Genomic DNA, 18581 nt, shown 5'->3' on the forward strand with positions numbered 1-18581 from the left:
GTGCTGCCCTCATGCAGTACCATTGGCCTGGGAATGGGTCATTAAGGCTATAGGGGAACAGAGGCTCTTGCTCAGGTTCTCAAGCTTTCCTTCCAAGCTGTCAGCCTGTGGATGCTTCACTGCCACAGTTCACAGTGGACATCAGTAGGCTGCTAGTTTCAGGTCAGGGAAGGATTGTCCCCCCCCCCCAGTTGGAATAACGAGACAGACAACAGTTTGGAAGTAAACAAGGGCCACTTTATTAACTATTTAACATAACATTGCTGCAAGGGACCAACTAAGCAAGCACGGAACAGGCAAGGCAGGTGTCACTCCCCTGACCAACCTCCTTTCCTTTTTGACAGGCGGGTCACCTAGCTCCAGTCTTGAGCCATCAGTCTAGCTCACGACCAGCAGCCCAGCAAAACTGGTTGCCACCTAGGAGCGCCTACCCCTGAAGCTTTACAGCCTGCAAAGAGGAGCCTTACCCTAAGAGGTTCCCAGAAGTGATCACCATTCCCCATCCTGGACCCTAAAATCCAAAGGCAGTTCCTGATGACCCCCTGTTCCCTAACAGAAAAATGTTGTAAGGTGCTCACCGGTTCCGGTTTCTTGCCCACACAAACCTGCCACTGGCAAGGCCAAGCCTCTGCTTTGGCCTTTGCTCCCAACTACCAGCCCAAGGCTGACCCAATCCCTTGCCGCAAGTCCTGTAAAAATAACCCAATTGCCCTTGTCTGATAGATGCACCCCATCAGCCCTGTACAGGTCCTGAAACTCGACCCGTATGTCGGGGTGCAGCAAAAATTGCCCTAAACCACCCTCCATGGCCTTCCTCATCTGGCGGTTGGCCTTACGCCTGGCATGGTCGATGCAGCGGGGGTCTACAAAATTAAGCCACACCTGGTGGGACAGAATAGCCGACCAGACTATCCACACACCGGGCCACCTTGCTCCTATCATCACAAGGTCTGCCTCGGCTTGTAACACAAGGGCCTTGTCAGCCAGACTATCGGCACACTGGGCCATCTTGCTCTTATCATCACAAGGTCCACCTCAGCTTGTAACACAAGGGGCCTGCCCTTCATTAGACCTGGTTGTTACCGTCTAAGTGCTACCCATCCTCCCCTTCCTTCGATAACAACCCACTAAGGCCCAGCTGAGAACCGGTGGGCGTCCTCCTGGCCTGGTGGGTGGCCCTAAAAGACCATGCTGTGGTTGCAGATGGTGACTCTTAGTCTCGCCTTCAACACCTGAAAAAAACCCTCATTAATAACATTAAAGTTTGCAATCCCGCTAGTCAAGCGCTAGGCCAGATGCATCCTTGTGTGAGCCTGCAACTAGCTCAGTGATCCACAGCACCCCATGGCCTACCCATCCTCTCATAAGCTCCCTGGGTGGAAGGGGCAAGAGCTAAACTTATTGCCCTTTTGGCCTCAGCCCGCCAATCTGCCACACCTCCGCCGGCATGAGGACCAGGAATTGTTTGATTTCCGAAGCCAGCTGGTGGAATCTCTCCATCTGTTTTCAAGAGAGAGCATCAGCAACCCCGTTACTGACCCCTGGGACATGCCTAGCTTTGAACAAAATATTGTTTTGCAAACAGTGGAGTGTGAAGGCTCTGACCAGGGCTTGGACAACAATGAATTAATCACATGTACTGTGGACAGAATGTTGCACCAGAAGTGGACAGTATGGTTGGTGAGCTCAGTCGACCAAATCCACATTGCTACGACAATTGAGAAAAATTCCAGGAAGGTGAGGTCCTTGACACTCAGTGCCTCAAACCATTCCCCAGGCCAGTCCTCAGCACACCAGTGACCCTGGAAATAGACATCAAAGCCGGAGGAGCCTGCAGCATCAGATGTAGCTAATTTAAGGTCAGGGAGGGATTTTTGCTTTTTATAAGAGTCACTGAGACCCACAACTGTTTAGCCTTCATCATTAAACCCATCTCTCTTTTTTTGTCGATCATTTGAGGATTCTAGATTCACAACTGGCACTTTTACATCAGGCAGACACTAGGCCTTTAGAAGTAATCACCAAAGAGGTGGTGGTATGGGCTCTTGGTATCCTAAACCAGTCCAACAACTGAAATGGGGTTCAGCTCCTCTACCATGAAATGCCCAAGGCTGTGTGGACTCACATTAGATCTCTTTCCACCACCATTTTTGCTCTCAAATTAACCAGCAATTGGACTGGGCAACTTAAAATGAAAGTCCCCACCTTTATACATCAGATCAACAGAAATTGTGGTTAATATTTCTTCTCCATTCCCAACATGCACGGCTTTGACTGTCTAGAATACATAATTCCAGACTTCAGGGAACCCTTTCCATATGATCTTGCCTGACAAAGAATTCATTAATATTTGCAGTGGAACCCGGCAAAAAATGCTGGGGCTTGTTAGGCTTCATAACTGTTATTCATAAATTGCGATTGTTATCAGGGAATACGCCCAGTACTCCTAGACTTGTGGTTTTATGTATCAAGAGAAAATCAGTAATTATCCGTTTTCAGGAAAATTTATCTGCTGCTCTTGAGCTTTACCATGTGAATCTTAGGCTTTTCCAAAACAGCCTGGAAACTACTGCCGTGATTCCAGCATTTTACTAGACCGCAGATTTACTGGGAATCGTCTTAAACAGCATGACTAGAACTGACATAAAATATGTGCTGGCTTGGAGGATGGAAAGGCAGAGTTGATTCCTTCTCTGTCCTCCAGTCAGCCAATCTGACAAATCTGAAGCCGTCTAGTTGCATCTGGTTGGTTACTGAGAGAAAGAAAATGTTGGACTTGATGAACCATTGGTCTGATCTAGCAGGGCTCTTCTTATGGTCATATGATAAATATCTTTTCAGTTATTGTTTCTGTGAACAACAATCGTCAAGCAGGACTCATAAAATCCACAAGCTGAAGAGCCAATGGATGGAAATTGTTAAAACTTTGCATATAAAAACCAATTAATGACAATACTTTCTTGTAGCAAAATCACACAGTTGTACACCAACCACTCATCTCTACTACCTGTTGATGTTATATTATTTCTTATACTCAGAGGTCATTTCGGGGGAGATCGCGGGGGATTGCAGTTCCCCCGGGTGAGGTACGGGGACGGGGAACATGACAAAGCCCCGCCCCCTGCTTCCGGCCGCCCCACTTCCAGCCCTCATTCAGCCAGGAGGAGGCAGGAGAAGAGGGAGGGTAAATTGCTTCCTCCCTGCCTCTCCCCGCCCCTGCCTGCCTGGGGCCAAGGAGGGCCTTCGCGGGGCTTCCTTGGACTCCCGCCGGCCTTGCAGGTCCACCGCTGGGCCCCTCATGGGGCTCGGCAGTGGAGCTGCAAGGCCGGCGGCGGCGGCCGGAACCGTTGAGGGCGGGGTGTGTGGCCTTATCACACACTTCCGGTGATATCAGGGGGTGTGGCCATATGACACACTTCCGGTGATGTCAGGGGGTGTGGCATATGCTAATGAGTTATGCTAATGAGTCCCCCTAGCTCTTTTTCTACGAAACGACCCCTGCTTATACTGTAACAAAGAACTCAGCTGAAGTTCCAGAGGACACTATGTCAGAAATCTACTTCAGATGTTTACTAATTGCTAGGCTTGGATCACTGAAGGAGGAAACAGACCATGCAAACCATAATAAAAAGTGTTCTTTACAGTTCTTAATTAAAACAGCTGTGTGAAAACAAATACTGTTCTTGTGTGTAAATTGCTTTGCCTTGCCACTAACCATGTGCAACAACTCACTTCTGAATGAAACGGTTTCTCTCAAACAATGGTGCTGCTCAAAATAGGTTCCATCCTATTAGAGAATCACTCACTAAATAAAGAATGAGCAAGTAAAAGACATATACACCATGACCATACTGCCATATGCACACAAACCTTCATTTACATCTGATCAAAACCAACTACCCATGTAAGGCAATACAATAACCACATCAACTTGACCCATTAAAGAAGTAAGAATAAAGACAGCAATTTAAATAGAAGCTTTTATCTGTGGCTAAGTCCTTTGTAAATTTTACAAATTGGCTCATAAGTAATAACTTAATTTCTGCTCTATCACAAGTTCATAATCCAAACAAATCCATGAGAATCAAGTTATGTCATTACAGGAAAGTAGGAACTGTTCCCCATAGCAACCTATCGCTGCAAAAGTTAGACCATGAAGAAGCAAGACATGAGGAAGATCTACTCATTTGAGCGGTGGTGCTGGAGAAGGCTCCTGCGCATTCCTTGAATAGCAAAGGAGACAAACAAACAAGTATTGGAGTGCATAAAACCAAGCATGCCATTGGAAGGAAAAATCATAAACCTGCGACTTATTTCGGCCATGTCATGGGGAAGAACTCACTAGAAAAAGCAATTATGCTTGGATTGGTAAGCGGCAAAAGGAAACCTGGCCACCAAAGAACACGGTGGCTGGACACCATAAAAGTCAACACCAGCCTGAGCATGGAATGGCTCAAAGAAACAATACAAGATCGGAAAACGTGGAAACAGCAGGCCCACAGAATCGCCAAGAGTTGGACACGACTGAATGGCTAATAACAACTGGCATTGTAAGACTGGAAGAGACAGCAAATATTAGCAGTGCGCAGCCTATTACAAGGAGGAAGTATTTATTGTCACCTGTGATGTAGCCCTTTAACCAAGCTTTTTTCTGAAATAAAATCTAGTCTCCCTTAAACTTGGGGTCTGATATGTTGTTGTTGTTGTTCAGTCACACAGTCGAGTCCGACTCTTCGCGACCCCATGGACCAGGTCACGCCAGGGGTCTGATATAGTGGCAGTATATTTTATGCCAACATCATAAAATCAAACCATGAAATCAAGTGAAGCATTACTTAGGAGGCACCATGGCAAAGCAAATGCAGAACGTCCAATGTTTAGTCCCTGACATCTTTAGTTAAAGGATCTTGGGAAGCTAGGGTTGTCGACCTCCAGGTGGTGGCTGTAGGCCTCCTGCTATTACAACTCATATCCAGGCAACATAGATCAGTTCACCTGGAGAAAATGTCCACTTAGGAAGTTGGACTATGGCATTATGCCCCAAACCCCATCCTCCTCAGGTTCAATCCCCAAAATCTCCAGGTATTTCCCAACCCAAAGCTGGCAACCTTACGGGAGGCAGCTGTTGGGAAGGACCTTTCTCTGCCTGAGACTCCAGAGAGCCACTGCCAGTCAGAATAGACAATAAGGAGCTTGGTGGACCTATGGTCTGACTCACATCCTAAAACATAAAACATAAGAAAAGTCCTGCTGGATCAGACCAAAAGTCCATCTAGTCCAGTATTCTGTTTCTCACAGTGATCAACTAGAAGCCTCTGGCAAAACCACAAGCAAAGAAGATGGGTATGATGGCCCTGTCCACTTCCCTCCCTCAGATAGAAGATTTTCCATCCACTTCCCTCCCTCAGATAGAAGACTTTCCATCCATTTTTCTTTCCCTTTCTGACTGAGCAGCCCTAGTGGTCTGTTTTCTTCTTTCCTGAATAACTCTGGCTGTTCCACACTGTCTCAATATGATATTTTACTGCTGGCTCAGCCCAGGAACCTGAGGGAAGGGTCAAGATCACGTTTGAACTTAAACAACTTCAATTACATTTGAAATTCAAAAATAACAACATATTTTATTTAACACAGTGGGGAATGGTCAAGTGAAATCAGGGTTTGAAAATTTCTGAGGTAACTCAATATAGATAACTGAAGTAAATGCACAGATTTTAGTTCTTATGTTTCAGGCTAATCAGAGTTAAACTTTTCACAGTGACGTAAATCTTTGTTGAGAGGCTTTTGTTCCAGTGTTTCCCCAAACACTTCACTAAACTTTCTTTGTGTTTTCTCTGACTCTTTTGGTTTCCAGAAAGCTCGTACAGTTCTCTTGAAGCACCAGTACTTGTCTTGAGTTTTTTTAAACTGACTCTTAAGGTCTCTAAAGGCAGTTTCAAACCACACCTGACCAGGGATCTCTTCACTCTTCACAGTTAACTCCTTATATGATTGGGTAGAGAATTTTCTTCTCTCTCTAGAAGATCTATCCCCTTTCCTTGGCTTGAATGGGAGTCTTCTTCCCAAACATCCTTGACAACTTTCTCCCAGTTCTCCTGTCTGTGTTAAACTGCTCCCAGTCAGGGGTGAATTCCAAAACTGTCAGCACTTGACTCTTCTCAGCTAGGGCTGAAATCAGACTGAATTCTCCTCAGCATCCAGTTCAGAAGTCTTTTTTCCCCCCTCAGCTGATGCTAACCAATCAGTTCTCTTGGAACAACCAGTCACTCAAGGCTCTCTGGCTCTGTGTAGAATCAAGCCTTCACAGTCCTTCAGCTGTTTGTACAGCATTTTTAAGCTTTTAAAAAGTTCTGTCCATCACAAAGGCAACTGCCTACCCCTGTTATTTTTCCTCTGGGGTTCAGAAGAGCACTGAATACATAAGTTTCATTTAGCCATCTTTGCTAGGAGCCATAAGTATCCTACATGAATTTATCTAGTCACTTGTTAAAGGCATCTAAGACATCTTGTGGTTTTAAATTTCATGTCTACATTATGCATTTTGTGATAAAGTACCTCTTTCAGTCTGTCCTACATGTACAGCCCAGCAGGACAGACACTCCCCCCCTCAGTGTTTAAATTAACAGAATATGCTGCCACAAGATAGATAACCACTAGCCAAGAACCTCTTTTTCAGGCTGTCAGCCTGCCACGTAGCTTTCAGATATCAAGAGCACCTACTAATGGGAAAAAAAACTAACAAGAGCCACCTAGTTTTGTATATAAGAAACTGGTGTGTTACATCCAAATTGTGTTCTATATGGTCAGCATACTATCTGGGACCATGGTGAAATAGCTACTGCATGGGAATTCACAAGCTAATTCTCAGAGTCCAACCTTTATACCTTAAACTCAAATATTTCCTCCTTTGTAGATTTAGATTCACACTGGTGATCCCTGGCCCAAAGATATCCGGCTGTCCTCAACCAGAGCCAGGGCTTTTTCGGCCTTAATGCAATTCCGCAGGGCCTGTAAGGCAGAGATGTTTTGCCAGGCTTTTGGTTGAGGACAGCAACAGTTTCCATCATGACTGGCATCCTCCTTTTCTCTTCCATCTTTTTGCTTTGGCCTCCTTCCCGCCCTGCCCGTGAGATGGCAACATGGTCTGGAGCGGGTCTAAGATGAAATTAGTGATGCCATCTGGAGATTATTTAATAATATAGGAATGACTGAATTATTAATTTTAACAATGTTATGTTGATGTTTTTAACTTTTAACATCTCCCAGAGCCCTGTGCACTCAGGGATTGGATGATTCATAAGTTTAAAGTATAAATAAATAAATAAAAAAGAAGAATCTTTGCATTGTAAAAATGCCATGAATATCTGCAACAAGATGTCAGATCAAAGCCATTGATATTAAAAGAAACAAATTGCTTACCCTGTAATAATCTGTGCTGTATACATCTCTTGACATTCCAAAATCCCCAATTTTCACCAACAAGTTTTCACCAACTAGACAATTCCGAGTGGCAAGGTCACGGTGCACAAAGTGTTGTGATGCTAAGTAAACCATGCCAGCTGCAATCTGCTGGGCAATATGCAACATCTGTGACTGGGTCAGCTCAGCTAGAAGATTACCTTCAGCCATCAGAACAGCGTCAGGTCCATGCGCCCTGCATTGAATACATGAAAATACAAGCAGATCCAATGAGACATTTCCTAAAGATTAGAGATGGCTTTAGAAGAGCTGAAAGAGAACAAGAAAAACACACATTTAGGGAGCAATCCAAAGCACTGTCTCTAAATAGCTTAGTATAGCAAATAAACCCTACACTGACAAATTGGCAAGATACACTGCTGCATTTCAAAGATATGTTGATGTTTCTGGAGATACCCCAGTTACAAGAAACATAGGTGCTACACTAGTGTGCCCCATTGTCAGCATAAAATTGGGTAGCACAAGGTACCGGGTGGGGGGGGCTTAGCCATTTTTCAATGTTGGCATAACTGGAAAAAAATCCCTCAGAAGTCATGGATAATGGCCAAACCCAGCTCTCCCAAGCAATATCTAAAAGCGAAGGAGGAGGAGAGGGAGTCGGAGAAGAGGAGGAGGAGTTGGATTTATACCCTACCCTACACTCAGAGTGGCTTACAATCTTCTTCCCTTCATGTCCCCACAACAAACACCCTGTGAGGTAAGTAGGGCTGAGAGAGTTCTGAGAGAACTATGACTGTCCCAAGGTCACCCAGCTGGTTTCATGTGGAGGAGTGGGGGAATCAAACCTGGTTCTCCAGATTAGAGTTTGCCACTCTTAACCACTACACCAAACTGGCTCTCTACAGGGATAGCACAGGGCTCTGGCTTTATGTCAGGCAGGCTCTGAGCATCCCTTGATGACTGGAACTCTAGAGAAAGGACACTTCACAACAAAAAGAGGAGCCCTTTGCACAAACAGCCAAAGAAAAGAACAAACAATGTTGTAGTATATTTCTAACACAACATCCTTAAAGGTACTCCACCTCACAGTACAACACCAAATGGCATTCTTCATTCTTCCACCTGAGGGTGCAACAGAGTTGCCAATTCTGGCTTGGGGCCAATTCCTGGATATTTGGGGGTGGAGCCTGTAGAGGGCAGAGTTTGGGGAAGGGAAGGAACTCAGCAGTGATGGGATGCCTTAAAGCCCACCCTCCAAAGCAGCTGTTTTCTCCAGGGGAAATGATGTCTGTAGATGGGAGATAGGTTGTAATTCCTGGAGGTTCGCAACCTCCATAGAAGATCCCCTCCTTCAACCTTGGACTGTGCAAATATTTCCCCAGGCCTCCTATGGGAACCTAGCCTATGTAGTACCTCAACCATTTGTCCCTCACTGGTTGCCAACAGTTAAATATGTGAAGTGAAGAAAGGACCTGCCTCTTGCAGATATGCTGGCAGCACAGCACCACACTGTCAGCACAACCTCATGTTGGCGTACCCTACCTGCAAGCAGGACAGACAGGCAGCACAGCCACAGGCCTATGTAACTACTAGTCACTCCACTCTTACTTCAGCTAGTGGTGGCCAAATACTTATGGTGCCTATTGCCTTGAAGGACTAGAGAACCATGGAACACACAGGAAACACGGCAAGGTTGAATAAAATGTTGGGAATCACCATGTAACAACACCATGTTTTCCCTCCGATGATCGGGGCCACGCCCCCAACGTGATTGACGTGGTTGCGTCACCTCTGGTGACGCAGCCACACTGTGCTTCGGGGGGGCGGAGTTCCCCCCAAGGCCCGATTACCCGGAGACAGAAATCGGGCCTCCGAAGCGGGGGTTTACCCGCCCCCCGCCCCAATTGGCAGCCCTATACTACTATAATTTCCTCCCTCATGGATCACTGCCTTGACATGGCGAGGGGGCTTGCATGGTTCAATGAGGCTGTGGGCTATGGAGGGCCACCCAGGACGGACAGGCCACAGCAGAGAACTCAGACCAAGTGTGATCCACTGGAGAAGGAAATGGCAACCCACTCCAGTATCTTTGCCAAGAATACCCCATGGACAGTAACAAAAGGCTACAAGATATGATGCCGAAAGATGAGCCCCTCAGGTCGGAAGGTGTCCAATATGCTACTGGGGAAGAGCAGAGGACAAGTACAAGTAACCCCAGAAAGAGTGAAGCGGCTGGGCCAAAGCCGAAAGGACGCTCAGCTGTGGATGTATCTGATGGTGAAAGGAAAGTCCGATGCTGCAAAGAACAATACTGCATAGGAACCTGGAATGTAAGATCTATTAATAAAGGTAAGCTTGACGTGGTCAAAAATGAGATGGCAAGACTGAACATCGACATCTTGGGAATCAGTGAACTAAAGTGGACAGGAACGGGTGAATTTTACTCAGAAGACCATTATATCTACTACTGTGGCCAAGAATCCCGTAGAAAAAATGGTATGGCCTTTATAGTCAACAAGAGAGTGTGAAAGGCAGTAATGGGATACAATCTCAAAAATGACAGAATGATCTCGGTCCGAATCCAAGGCAAACCATTCAACATCACAGTAATTCAAGTCTATGCCCCAACCACTGATGCAGAAGAGGCTGAAGTGGACCGGTTCTATGAAGACCTACAACACCTCCTAGAACTAACATCAAAAGAAGATGGGTGTTCGCTAGGGGACTGGAATGCTAAAGTAGGAAGTCAAAAGGTAACCGGAATAATGGACAAGTTTGGCCTTGGAGAACAAAATGAAGCAGGGCAAAGGTTAACAGAGTTTTGTTAAGGCGGCTCGCTGGTCATAACAAACACCTTCTTCCAACAACCTAAGAGGCGACTCTACACATGGACATCACCAGATGGGCAACACCGAAATCAGATTGATTATATCATTTGCAGTCAAAGATGGAGAAGCTCTATCCAGTCAGTAAAAACAAGACCTGGAGCTGACTGTGGCTCAGATCATGAGCTACTCATTACAAAATTCAAACTTAAACTGAAGAAAGTTGGGAAAACCACTGGCCATTCAGGTTTGACCTAGATCACATCCCTGATGAATATACAGTGGAGGTGAAGAATAGGTTTAAGGGACTAGATTTGATAGAGTGCCTGAAGCACAAGGACAGAGCTTCGTGACATTGTACAAGAGGCAGCAATCACCACCATCCGAAAGAAAAAGAAATGCAAGAAAGCAAAGTGGCTGTCTGATGAAGCTTTACAAATAGCAGAGGAAAGAAGGTCAAAGAAGAAGGGGACAGCAAAGTGAGATGGTTACACAGTGTTATCGAAGCAATGAACATGAAATTAAGTAAACTCCGGAGCACGATGGAAGACAGGAGGGCCTGGTGTGATGTGGTCCATGGGGTCGCGAAGAGTCAGACTTGACTGTGCGACTGAACAACAACAACTATAATTTCACTTCATGGGATTTAGAAGTTTATTTGACTTCGTTGAAGGGCTGTAGAACCATCATGAGATTTCATGAGAATTTATACCATGAGTTATAGGTTCTTCTTTTGATGACACACTGGCAATACGCGGGAAGCTTATAGCTAGCAAATGCATGAAACACTGGTGGAACCTGCTTTCTTGTGAAGAATTACAAGCATAAGCATTGGTGGAACCTGCTTTTTTGCAAAGAACTACAAGCGTCGGCAGAACCTGCTTCTTTATGAAGAAAGAAGAACAGTGTGGTCAAGACCTGTTCTGTGAGAGGACTTATTGCTCTTTCTGTTCTGCCTTATGAATGTTTGTGCAATTTTGATCATACAAGCATCACAGTAGGCATAACCTTTGTGAACGCCCAAATTTTGTATCGTAGTAGTTACAAGGTATATTATATAGGTAGACAGTTTTTGTCGCCAGAGTTATGTCATTGAATTTATGGTTATTTTTCTTGTACTATTTTCATACAAACGTTACAGCACATGATTTAACATAATTTTTTTGTATTTGTAGTTTATACACAGTTTTTGTTGGTTGGTAGATTCTGAAGAAAGCAAGGAAATAGGATTCCAGGTGCTACCTGGCTGCTGGCAAGGGGACTCCTGATCCTTGCTGGAGTTCTTCTGGCACGCACGCAAAGCACATGCCACAATAACATCACTCAGAAGTGACATCATCATGTTTCCAACGTCGGTGATGCTCTAACTTTTGGGCAAAACTATAATTTTTTGGGCCTCTAATCCATAGAGTTTTGCACAAAACCTAGAGCGTTGCCCCCGACATTGGAAACATGATGACATCATTCCCAGGTGATGTCATTGTGATGGTGCCAGCAACACTGGGAGGGGGCTTCTCAGTGGTGGGGCTTTCCCTGCTGACCACCTGAGCTGCAATGGATTGCCCCCCCCCCAAAAAAAACAGAGATCCCCTGGCCACACTGGTGGAATGGCAACCCTACACTACAATTCTACTCTGCAGTCAATGTGTCACAATGATGCAGAAAGATGCTACCTGGGTAGCTTCCTACAACAGTATTCTCCACTGATATTCCATATTGGACGATACCCAGGGTGTCCCTATAGCCAACACCAATATTTAGGACTAGGTGTTCATGTGTAATGCAGTTACAGATAGATGACCACTCTGGTTTAGGCTGATTAAAAGGGACCACATCATAGTCTTCTACCTGTCTAACTTTACCCTTCATAGTCTCAGAATAGCCTTTGCATCTGTTTGGTTCCACACCATGCTAACAGCCTTGCTTGATGGTCATTACTCCAAGAAACCCTTGCTTTTGGACTTTTGTATTTGTAGATCTCTGGTTCCAGAGGATTTACACCATTATATTCTGCCCTGACCTCTTGACACAGGGCCTAGAACCACATTTCCTGTAGTGCTCCTGGTGGGCTTAAACTCTTTCTTGGAAACAGAGATGATTTTTCTTCTATCTGAAAGATACTGATTCACTCATTTCATACAGAGGGTCGCTGTTTGCCTTGGCAGCCAAGAAAATACAGACAAAAGTTGCTTTTGAAAAGTGAAATTTTTAACATGATAAGCACTTTTATATCTAGTTATTTTCATGATTTTATTTATGTTTTATGTTCTTTGTGATTGACTGCAATGGCCTTTGGCTATATACAGTAAATGCTGTCATTCATTCACTGCCGAATAGTTCGCTTGTGCCAGTGTAGCTTAAGAGTCCATTGTGGCTGGAATGCCTTTAAGAGGGCACAATGCTCTGTAATTCCAGTCATGTTTCTGCACCGCCACACTCTACCCTTCCAATCCTTCCTTTTTTTTTTTTTACATCTGTAAACAGTGGTCCTTGTGAGAGCAACCATTTTGCCCTGCCTTGCTGGGCAGGTAGGACAACATGGGTCAGCTTACAGTTGGGGTGCCGTTGCAGCAGTCACTCGCCACATCTGTTGTCAGTCACGAATCTCTGCCTAAAATCTGTAAAAATCATTTCCATCTAAATTTGAAAACAGACATTGGCTTTTCTTCTTTGTTTGAATTCAGTTTATGCCTACAGAACTGCAATACTGATTCTGCTGCCTCTGTGCCGTTGCTCTTCCCCTCGCTCTAAAAGCTGCACACAGGAAGGCTCCTGACCTTCAGATCCTGTCCTGCAATTTGACACTGTGTGGCAGGAAGCAAACACTGAAGGACACTTGTGGGGCGGCTGAAGCAGGGAGAGCTTGTTTTTGATCAGTGGCCTTGGGGGGCGCTGCAGGGTAAGAAATCAATGCTCCTTCGGGTCCCTATTACAAGCAGTCTTCATTTGCATCACAAGCTGTGAAAAATGGTAAAAGATTGTTGAGGAGTCTGTTTTAATGCAATAATTCTGTGTTCTATATTCAAATAAATAAATTTAAAAAATTAAAAAACAACTCAACAAAACCAAAACAAGGACTCACCTGTCTTGGTTTATGTGAGAGGCCACACCAGTGCCTTTGAATGGCTGCAGTAATTAGTAATTTTTAATGCCTGTGTTTAATTGTGGGAGGCTTTACCTTTTCCCCACAACACATCTATTCACATGCTGTCTTTAAATATCACTGATATCTTTTTTATGGTTGCAAAGCACTGTGGGTTGAGGTGAAAAACACCTTGAGCACAGTAGGATGCACTTCCAAGGAAGCGTGCATCCCATCAGGGTGCAGACAAAGGCATTCTCCCCATGGAAATGGATCCATGCCCTTTTGCAACCAAAGGATTCTGTCATGAGCACAACTCAGCTGCCTAAGGCCGACTTCATAAGCAGCCTCACCTCTCTGTGAGGGGACCCTTGCAAGATGAAGCATTTACTACAGAAGCAGAGGGGGCTGGGTTGTGCAACTGATATCTCTCATCTAGAATTTCTATAGCCCAAAGAACCTAGTAGATTGCTGATTTATTTATCAAATTCACGCCCTGCCACTCTGTACACAAGTGGGTTCCTGACAGTACTTCAAACATAACACAGAAAGGCATATACACTAAAAGACCTGCACTAAAATGGACAAAAGTACATCATCAAAATCCAGAGATCACAATAAGAAACACTTTCATAGCAAAAAGCTGACAATCATCACAAAAAAGGCAATCTGACCACAGTAAGATCTATAAGCAACAACAATAGGAAACTAGATGTAATAAAAGTATACAGCAGTTTTTACAAGATAAGGTAAGAAAACCTTCCCTGATCTTCCAGCAATAGGCAATGGTTTGTCATGATGCAGGGAAAGGAAGAAGACAGCCGGTAGCCAAAGCCTATTTGCTTAAAACTCTGATATAATATGGCAGGTTTTTTGGAGGGAGGGAGTAGTAATTCTCTCTGGTATTTGGCAATCTGGGATGTTAAAAATCCTTCTAAACTCAACCAAACCATAGGTGATTCAGCATCTCCTGGAGTGAGACAACCTCTTCCCATCACACAGCCCATACAACTTGTTCGTAAGTGATCCAACAAGCTTAGGGCTAGACATTTTTGGGCCACAGGACTCATCAGATGCTGAGAATGTGTCCCATGTGGATAAAACGTTTTAACTCAGGTACAGTTGAACAATCTTTCACTGTAGTGGTAATGTCAGCTAAAAACAAGCATCTGCTTCCTTAGGGCCTAACTTGTCAGGTCTGTAGCTACAGTGGGGCCCCTCAGGGCCCGGCCCCATCATGCATCAGCCAAGACCCAAAAGGCCTTGCTGCAAAAATATGTTACATTTTTTTAAATTGTTTTAAAATTCTTTCCGTAAAGTTGTGCTGTGTTGCATGCTGCGCCCTGCCTGTTTCCTGGTTTGCTGGTAACCCTACACATGACCTCACAAGCTCTTCCTCCCTCTTGGCTCTCCCTCTCTGCCCTCCCTCTGTGTATTTCCCAGGGTAGTTTGCCACAACCCTTCATCTTCTTCAGTTAAAAGTGCAGCTGATCCCTGGTAGGCACAGACTTGTTGGGGGGGGTGGGTTGTCAGACTCATCACAGGTGGGAAGAGCCTCTTAAACTTGCAGGAATTGGAAAAAGGAAGTGTTCCTAAGAAGTGTGTGTGTGTGTGTGTAGTTAAATTGGATGGGACAGCATTGGCCGGAGGGAAGCATTTTGAAAATCTCTTGAAGTTCTGTGAAAAGGTGGGACTTTCAATCAATGGTTTGGAGTCAGTCTCATGTAATGATTTGGAGTCAGTCTCATGCAATGATAAATGCAAAAGTAAATCCCCCCCCCCTGTGTTCAGTGGGGCTTCGTTTGCAGAGGAATTGTTGCTTTGACCAGGGATGTGTATATTTGCAAGTAGCACTACTAGCTGGTAATTCCCTGGGATTACAACTGTAATCAATTCCCTTGGGGGGGGGGGGAATGGCTGCTTTGGAAGGCGGGCTCTATGGAATTATACCCCATTGAAGTCCCTTCTTTCCCCATCATTTCTAAAATAAGCAGAAGAGTTTTAGAGATACAGACATATGATGGCTGCCCCACAAGCCAAAAAATCCTGGCTACAGGCCTGTTTCTTTATGTTGGAGATGTCTCTCAGTCCCAGCCTGACTACCAAATCATTAGTAAATACTGGACAACTGATCAAACTTCAGTGAAGAATTCATTATGCAATCCTCAACAGAGTTACTCCAGTCTAACTTCACTGGAACCATGTGGTCTTAGACTGGAGTAATTAAATCTAGGATTGCCCTGTTGATAAAAATATCAAAACTGAGATTGTCCAGATTTTGTGGAAACTATCATATTTTTCATTAGAGCCATAACTGCAGTGCATATTAGCACCTGATATTTCTCAGTCAGCAATTTTTACAAAACAATTTCATATGCAATGTGTGGAGGGAAGTGGGATTAGCTCTGTCAAACCCAATGTCTACATCTGATCTTATGCACCAAGCTTATACGCAGTATGCATGTAGAGAAGAAGAAGAAGAAGAAGAAGAAGAAGAAGAAGAGATTGGATTTATACCACGCCCTTCACTACCCAAAGGTGTTTCAGAGTGGTTTACAAACTCCTTTCCCTTCCCCTCCCCACAACAGACACCCTGTGAGGTGGGTGGGGCTGAGAGAGCTCTTGACAGAAACTGCTCTTTTTCAAGAACAGCTCTTATCAGAACTACGGCTTGCCCAAGGTCATCCAGCCAGGTGCAAATGGAGGAGTGGGGAATCAAACCTGGTTCTCCCAGATTAGAGTCCGCGCACTTAACCACTACACCAAACTGGCTCTACAAAATGTAGATTTTGTATGCACAACCAGGACCTTGCAAAAACGGGGGTACAGTTGTATGAACACAAATGGCCTAGATATCAGCAGCATGTACACATGTAAGACTGTTCAGAAGACCCAGTGAATACATGGATACTGGGGGTGTGATCCTGCCTCTCTCCTCACAGCACAGATTTCGTGTTGTGTTTTGTAGAGTTTGGAAGCAATCCTAAGTAGGTCTACATGGAAGTACCTCCCATTTTATTCTTATGGGCTTACCCCCAGAAAATGTTCTCAAGATTGCTGCCCTTTATTTTTAGATGTTTTCTGCTTTTAAACTAATGACACTTTCTCAATGTACTTCATTTATTTAAAATATCTTTACTCTACTCTAGCATATATTACAATAGAATGAAATGCCTGAAAAGAGAGGCAATGTCAGCTGTACATTCTCACTATTCCATCAGCAAACTGACATGTTTCATGAACTTACCTGAGGAATTTGTTGAGGTCCCCGTGCTTCATGTATTCAAAGACCATGATGAGAGGATCCCCCTCCACACATACTCCATAGAACTTCACAATGTGCTCATGCTGTAAGTTAGTTAGCAGTTCTGCCTCTCGGTGGAAGTCTTTGCGGGCATTATCGCTGGCATCTTTTAGTGTCTACAAACACAAAGGAAGAAACAATGAAACCAAACAAAGAGGAAAGTAATATGCATTTTCAGAATTTTGCACCTTTTTATCATGAAAAAACCCATGCAATTTGTGTATTGTCATGTTTTTGTCTGTTATAATTCTGAATATCATAAAGAAAATCCCCCCCTTTCCTCTTAGATACTACTGAATAGTTTTTCTCTTGGGAAGAAAAAAATTCTTCTTGAAACACTGGATAACATTTTCCCGGTTGCTGTTCGTACTAATGCATTCCCTCATATGGTAACCTTTCTCCCAAAATTCCAGAGAGCTCTGCATCTTAGCAATCTTGTAGTTCAATGGGTGCCCTAGTATCAAGGCTTGAAAGCCCAGTCTGTATTATGAAATGGAATGAATTTGCAAGGGACAGCTGTGTTGGGACCATATCTGAGTGCCAGATAGAATTCCATTTGGGCAATAAAAAGGACTTAGTTTTTTGAAAATGCATGTCTTTTACAACACTGAAAGAAACCGCTAATAAAATGCCCTTTGGAGGACATATGGGGTGGGGGGTGAGCTGCTCTGTTGTTCAAGAACAATTGGAGGGGGGGGGTGAGACACCAAACCTAAGTTCTGATACATTCAGTCTCGAAAGATTGCAAAATGAATGTGTGCTTTCGATTTCTGAGAACCAGATGATTTGTGTGATGGAGCTGTTGCTGTGGTAACGATACGGTGGACTGTCAAACAGCCAAATGCATAATGTTTCCAAAACCAGATAGGTTATTGATGCATGGGCACTAACCCATTTTTGCAACCTCCCCAAATAGCTTTTGTCCTGGATGCAGGATCTCCTTCGCCAAAATGCTGCTGGCTTCTTTTGTCTCTGTTTCCCGTGCTTTTGCGATTCCTAAACAGAGCCTATGTATTCTTCCAGACTGCTCCCAGTGCCTAAAACAACTTCCCCCTTTCAGTTGTCTGCTTCCTTCTCCTCTTTTCAGTCTTTCCACAAGGGCAGCTTCTTTTTAAAAAGTGTTCCTGAAACCATCTTAACCAGGATGATCCTAAATGATAGAGGGATATCCTTCAATGAAGACAAACTCACACCTCTGTGGTTAGAATTATGATCTCCTTTGAAAAGCTGTAGCTCAGCAGTCTACAATGCAGCCTCTAGCTTGCACTCTATACATGACATTCTAGCCAGGAAAAAAAGATCAGTGTAGATTCTTTGAATTCTACAGCTCTGGCCTGAACAAAGAAACAGAGAGGTGCTGGAAAACCTGTAAGGTTGTACAGCCAGTCAAAAAACATGTACATGCATAGAGTGGAAGTACTGGATCTGTTCCCACCATTCATAGGTTCAGGCAAATATCTGCAAAGAGCCCGAGACATGTATAATTGTTTGCACATAGGGTCTTTTGCATGAATGTTGCAGGGATCCTGTCCATGTACACTTACAAGTGCTAAGACTTTCTTCAGCAGTTCAGTTAAAAGTATGGATGTTGGGGGGGGGGGGAGAAGAACCAAAGGATACAAACCTTCTCCCCTCTATGCACAAATCTATATGTGCTCTTCATATTAACCAGGTATGATGGACCGCTGCTCCTTCTGTTCTGTGAGGCAGATCTTCCCACCAAAACACTGTTCACCACTCTAACTGAGCAGCCACTTAGTTGCGTGTTTGAATTATAAACATATAACTTTCTTTTTGTCACACACAGTGTTAAAGAAGTTATTTGGCTTTTTCTCAGGCCAGAGATTTTTATTGTAAGTCAGCAGGGACCCCTCTTATAAAACCCTTTTGGAAACGGCACTTGACACAAAGTAAAGTTGAAACAAAAAGGTTGATTTTATTGAACAGGCAC

The 18581-nt window shown here is 44.2% G+C and overlaps 1 protein-coding gene across 1 annotated transcript in view; it reads right to left on the reverse strand.

Annotated features, from left to right (window-relative positions):
* The window catches only part of NTRK2 (neurotrophic tyrosine kinase, receptor, type 2), a 279559-nt gene that overhangs the window by 27779 nt on the left and 233199 nt on the right, over positions 1–18581 (reverse strand). The window contains exons 15-16 of the mRNA XM_015419285.1: positions 16574–16746; positions 7420–7654 (exon numbers count right to left, since the gene is read on the reverse strand). Of these exons, the coding sequence (XP_015274771.1) occupies positions 7420–7654; positions 16574–16746 (408 nt within the window). The remainder of the gene's footprint in view (positions 1–7419; positions 7655–16573; positions 16747–18581) is intronic.

This window comes from Gekko japonicus, unplaced genomic scaffold (assembly GCF_001447785.1).
Source record: "Gekko japonicus isolate JY-2015 unplaced genomic scaffold, Gekko_japonicus_V1.1 scaffold133, whole genome shotgun sequence".
NCBI classification, from domain to species: Eukaryota; Metazoa; Chordata; class Lepidosauria; order Squamata; family Gekkonidae; genus Gekko; species Gekko japonicus.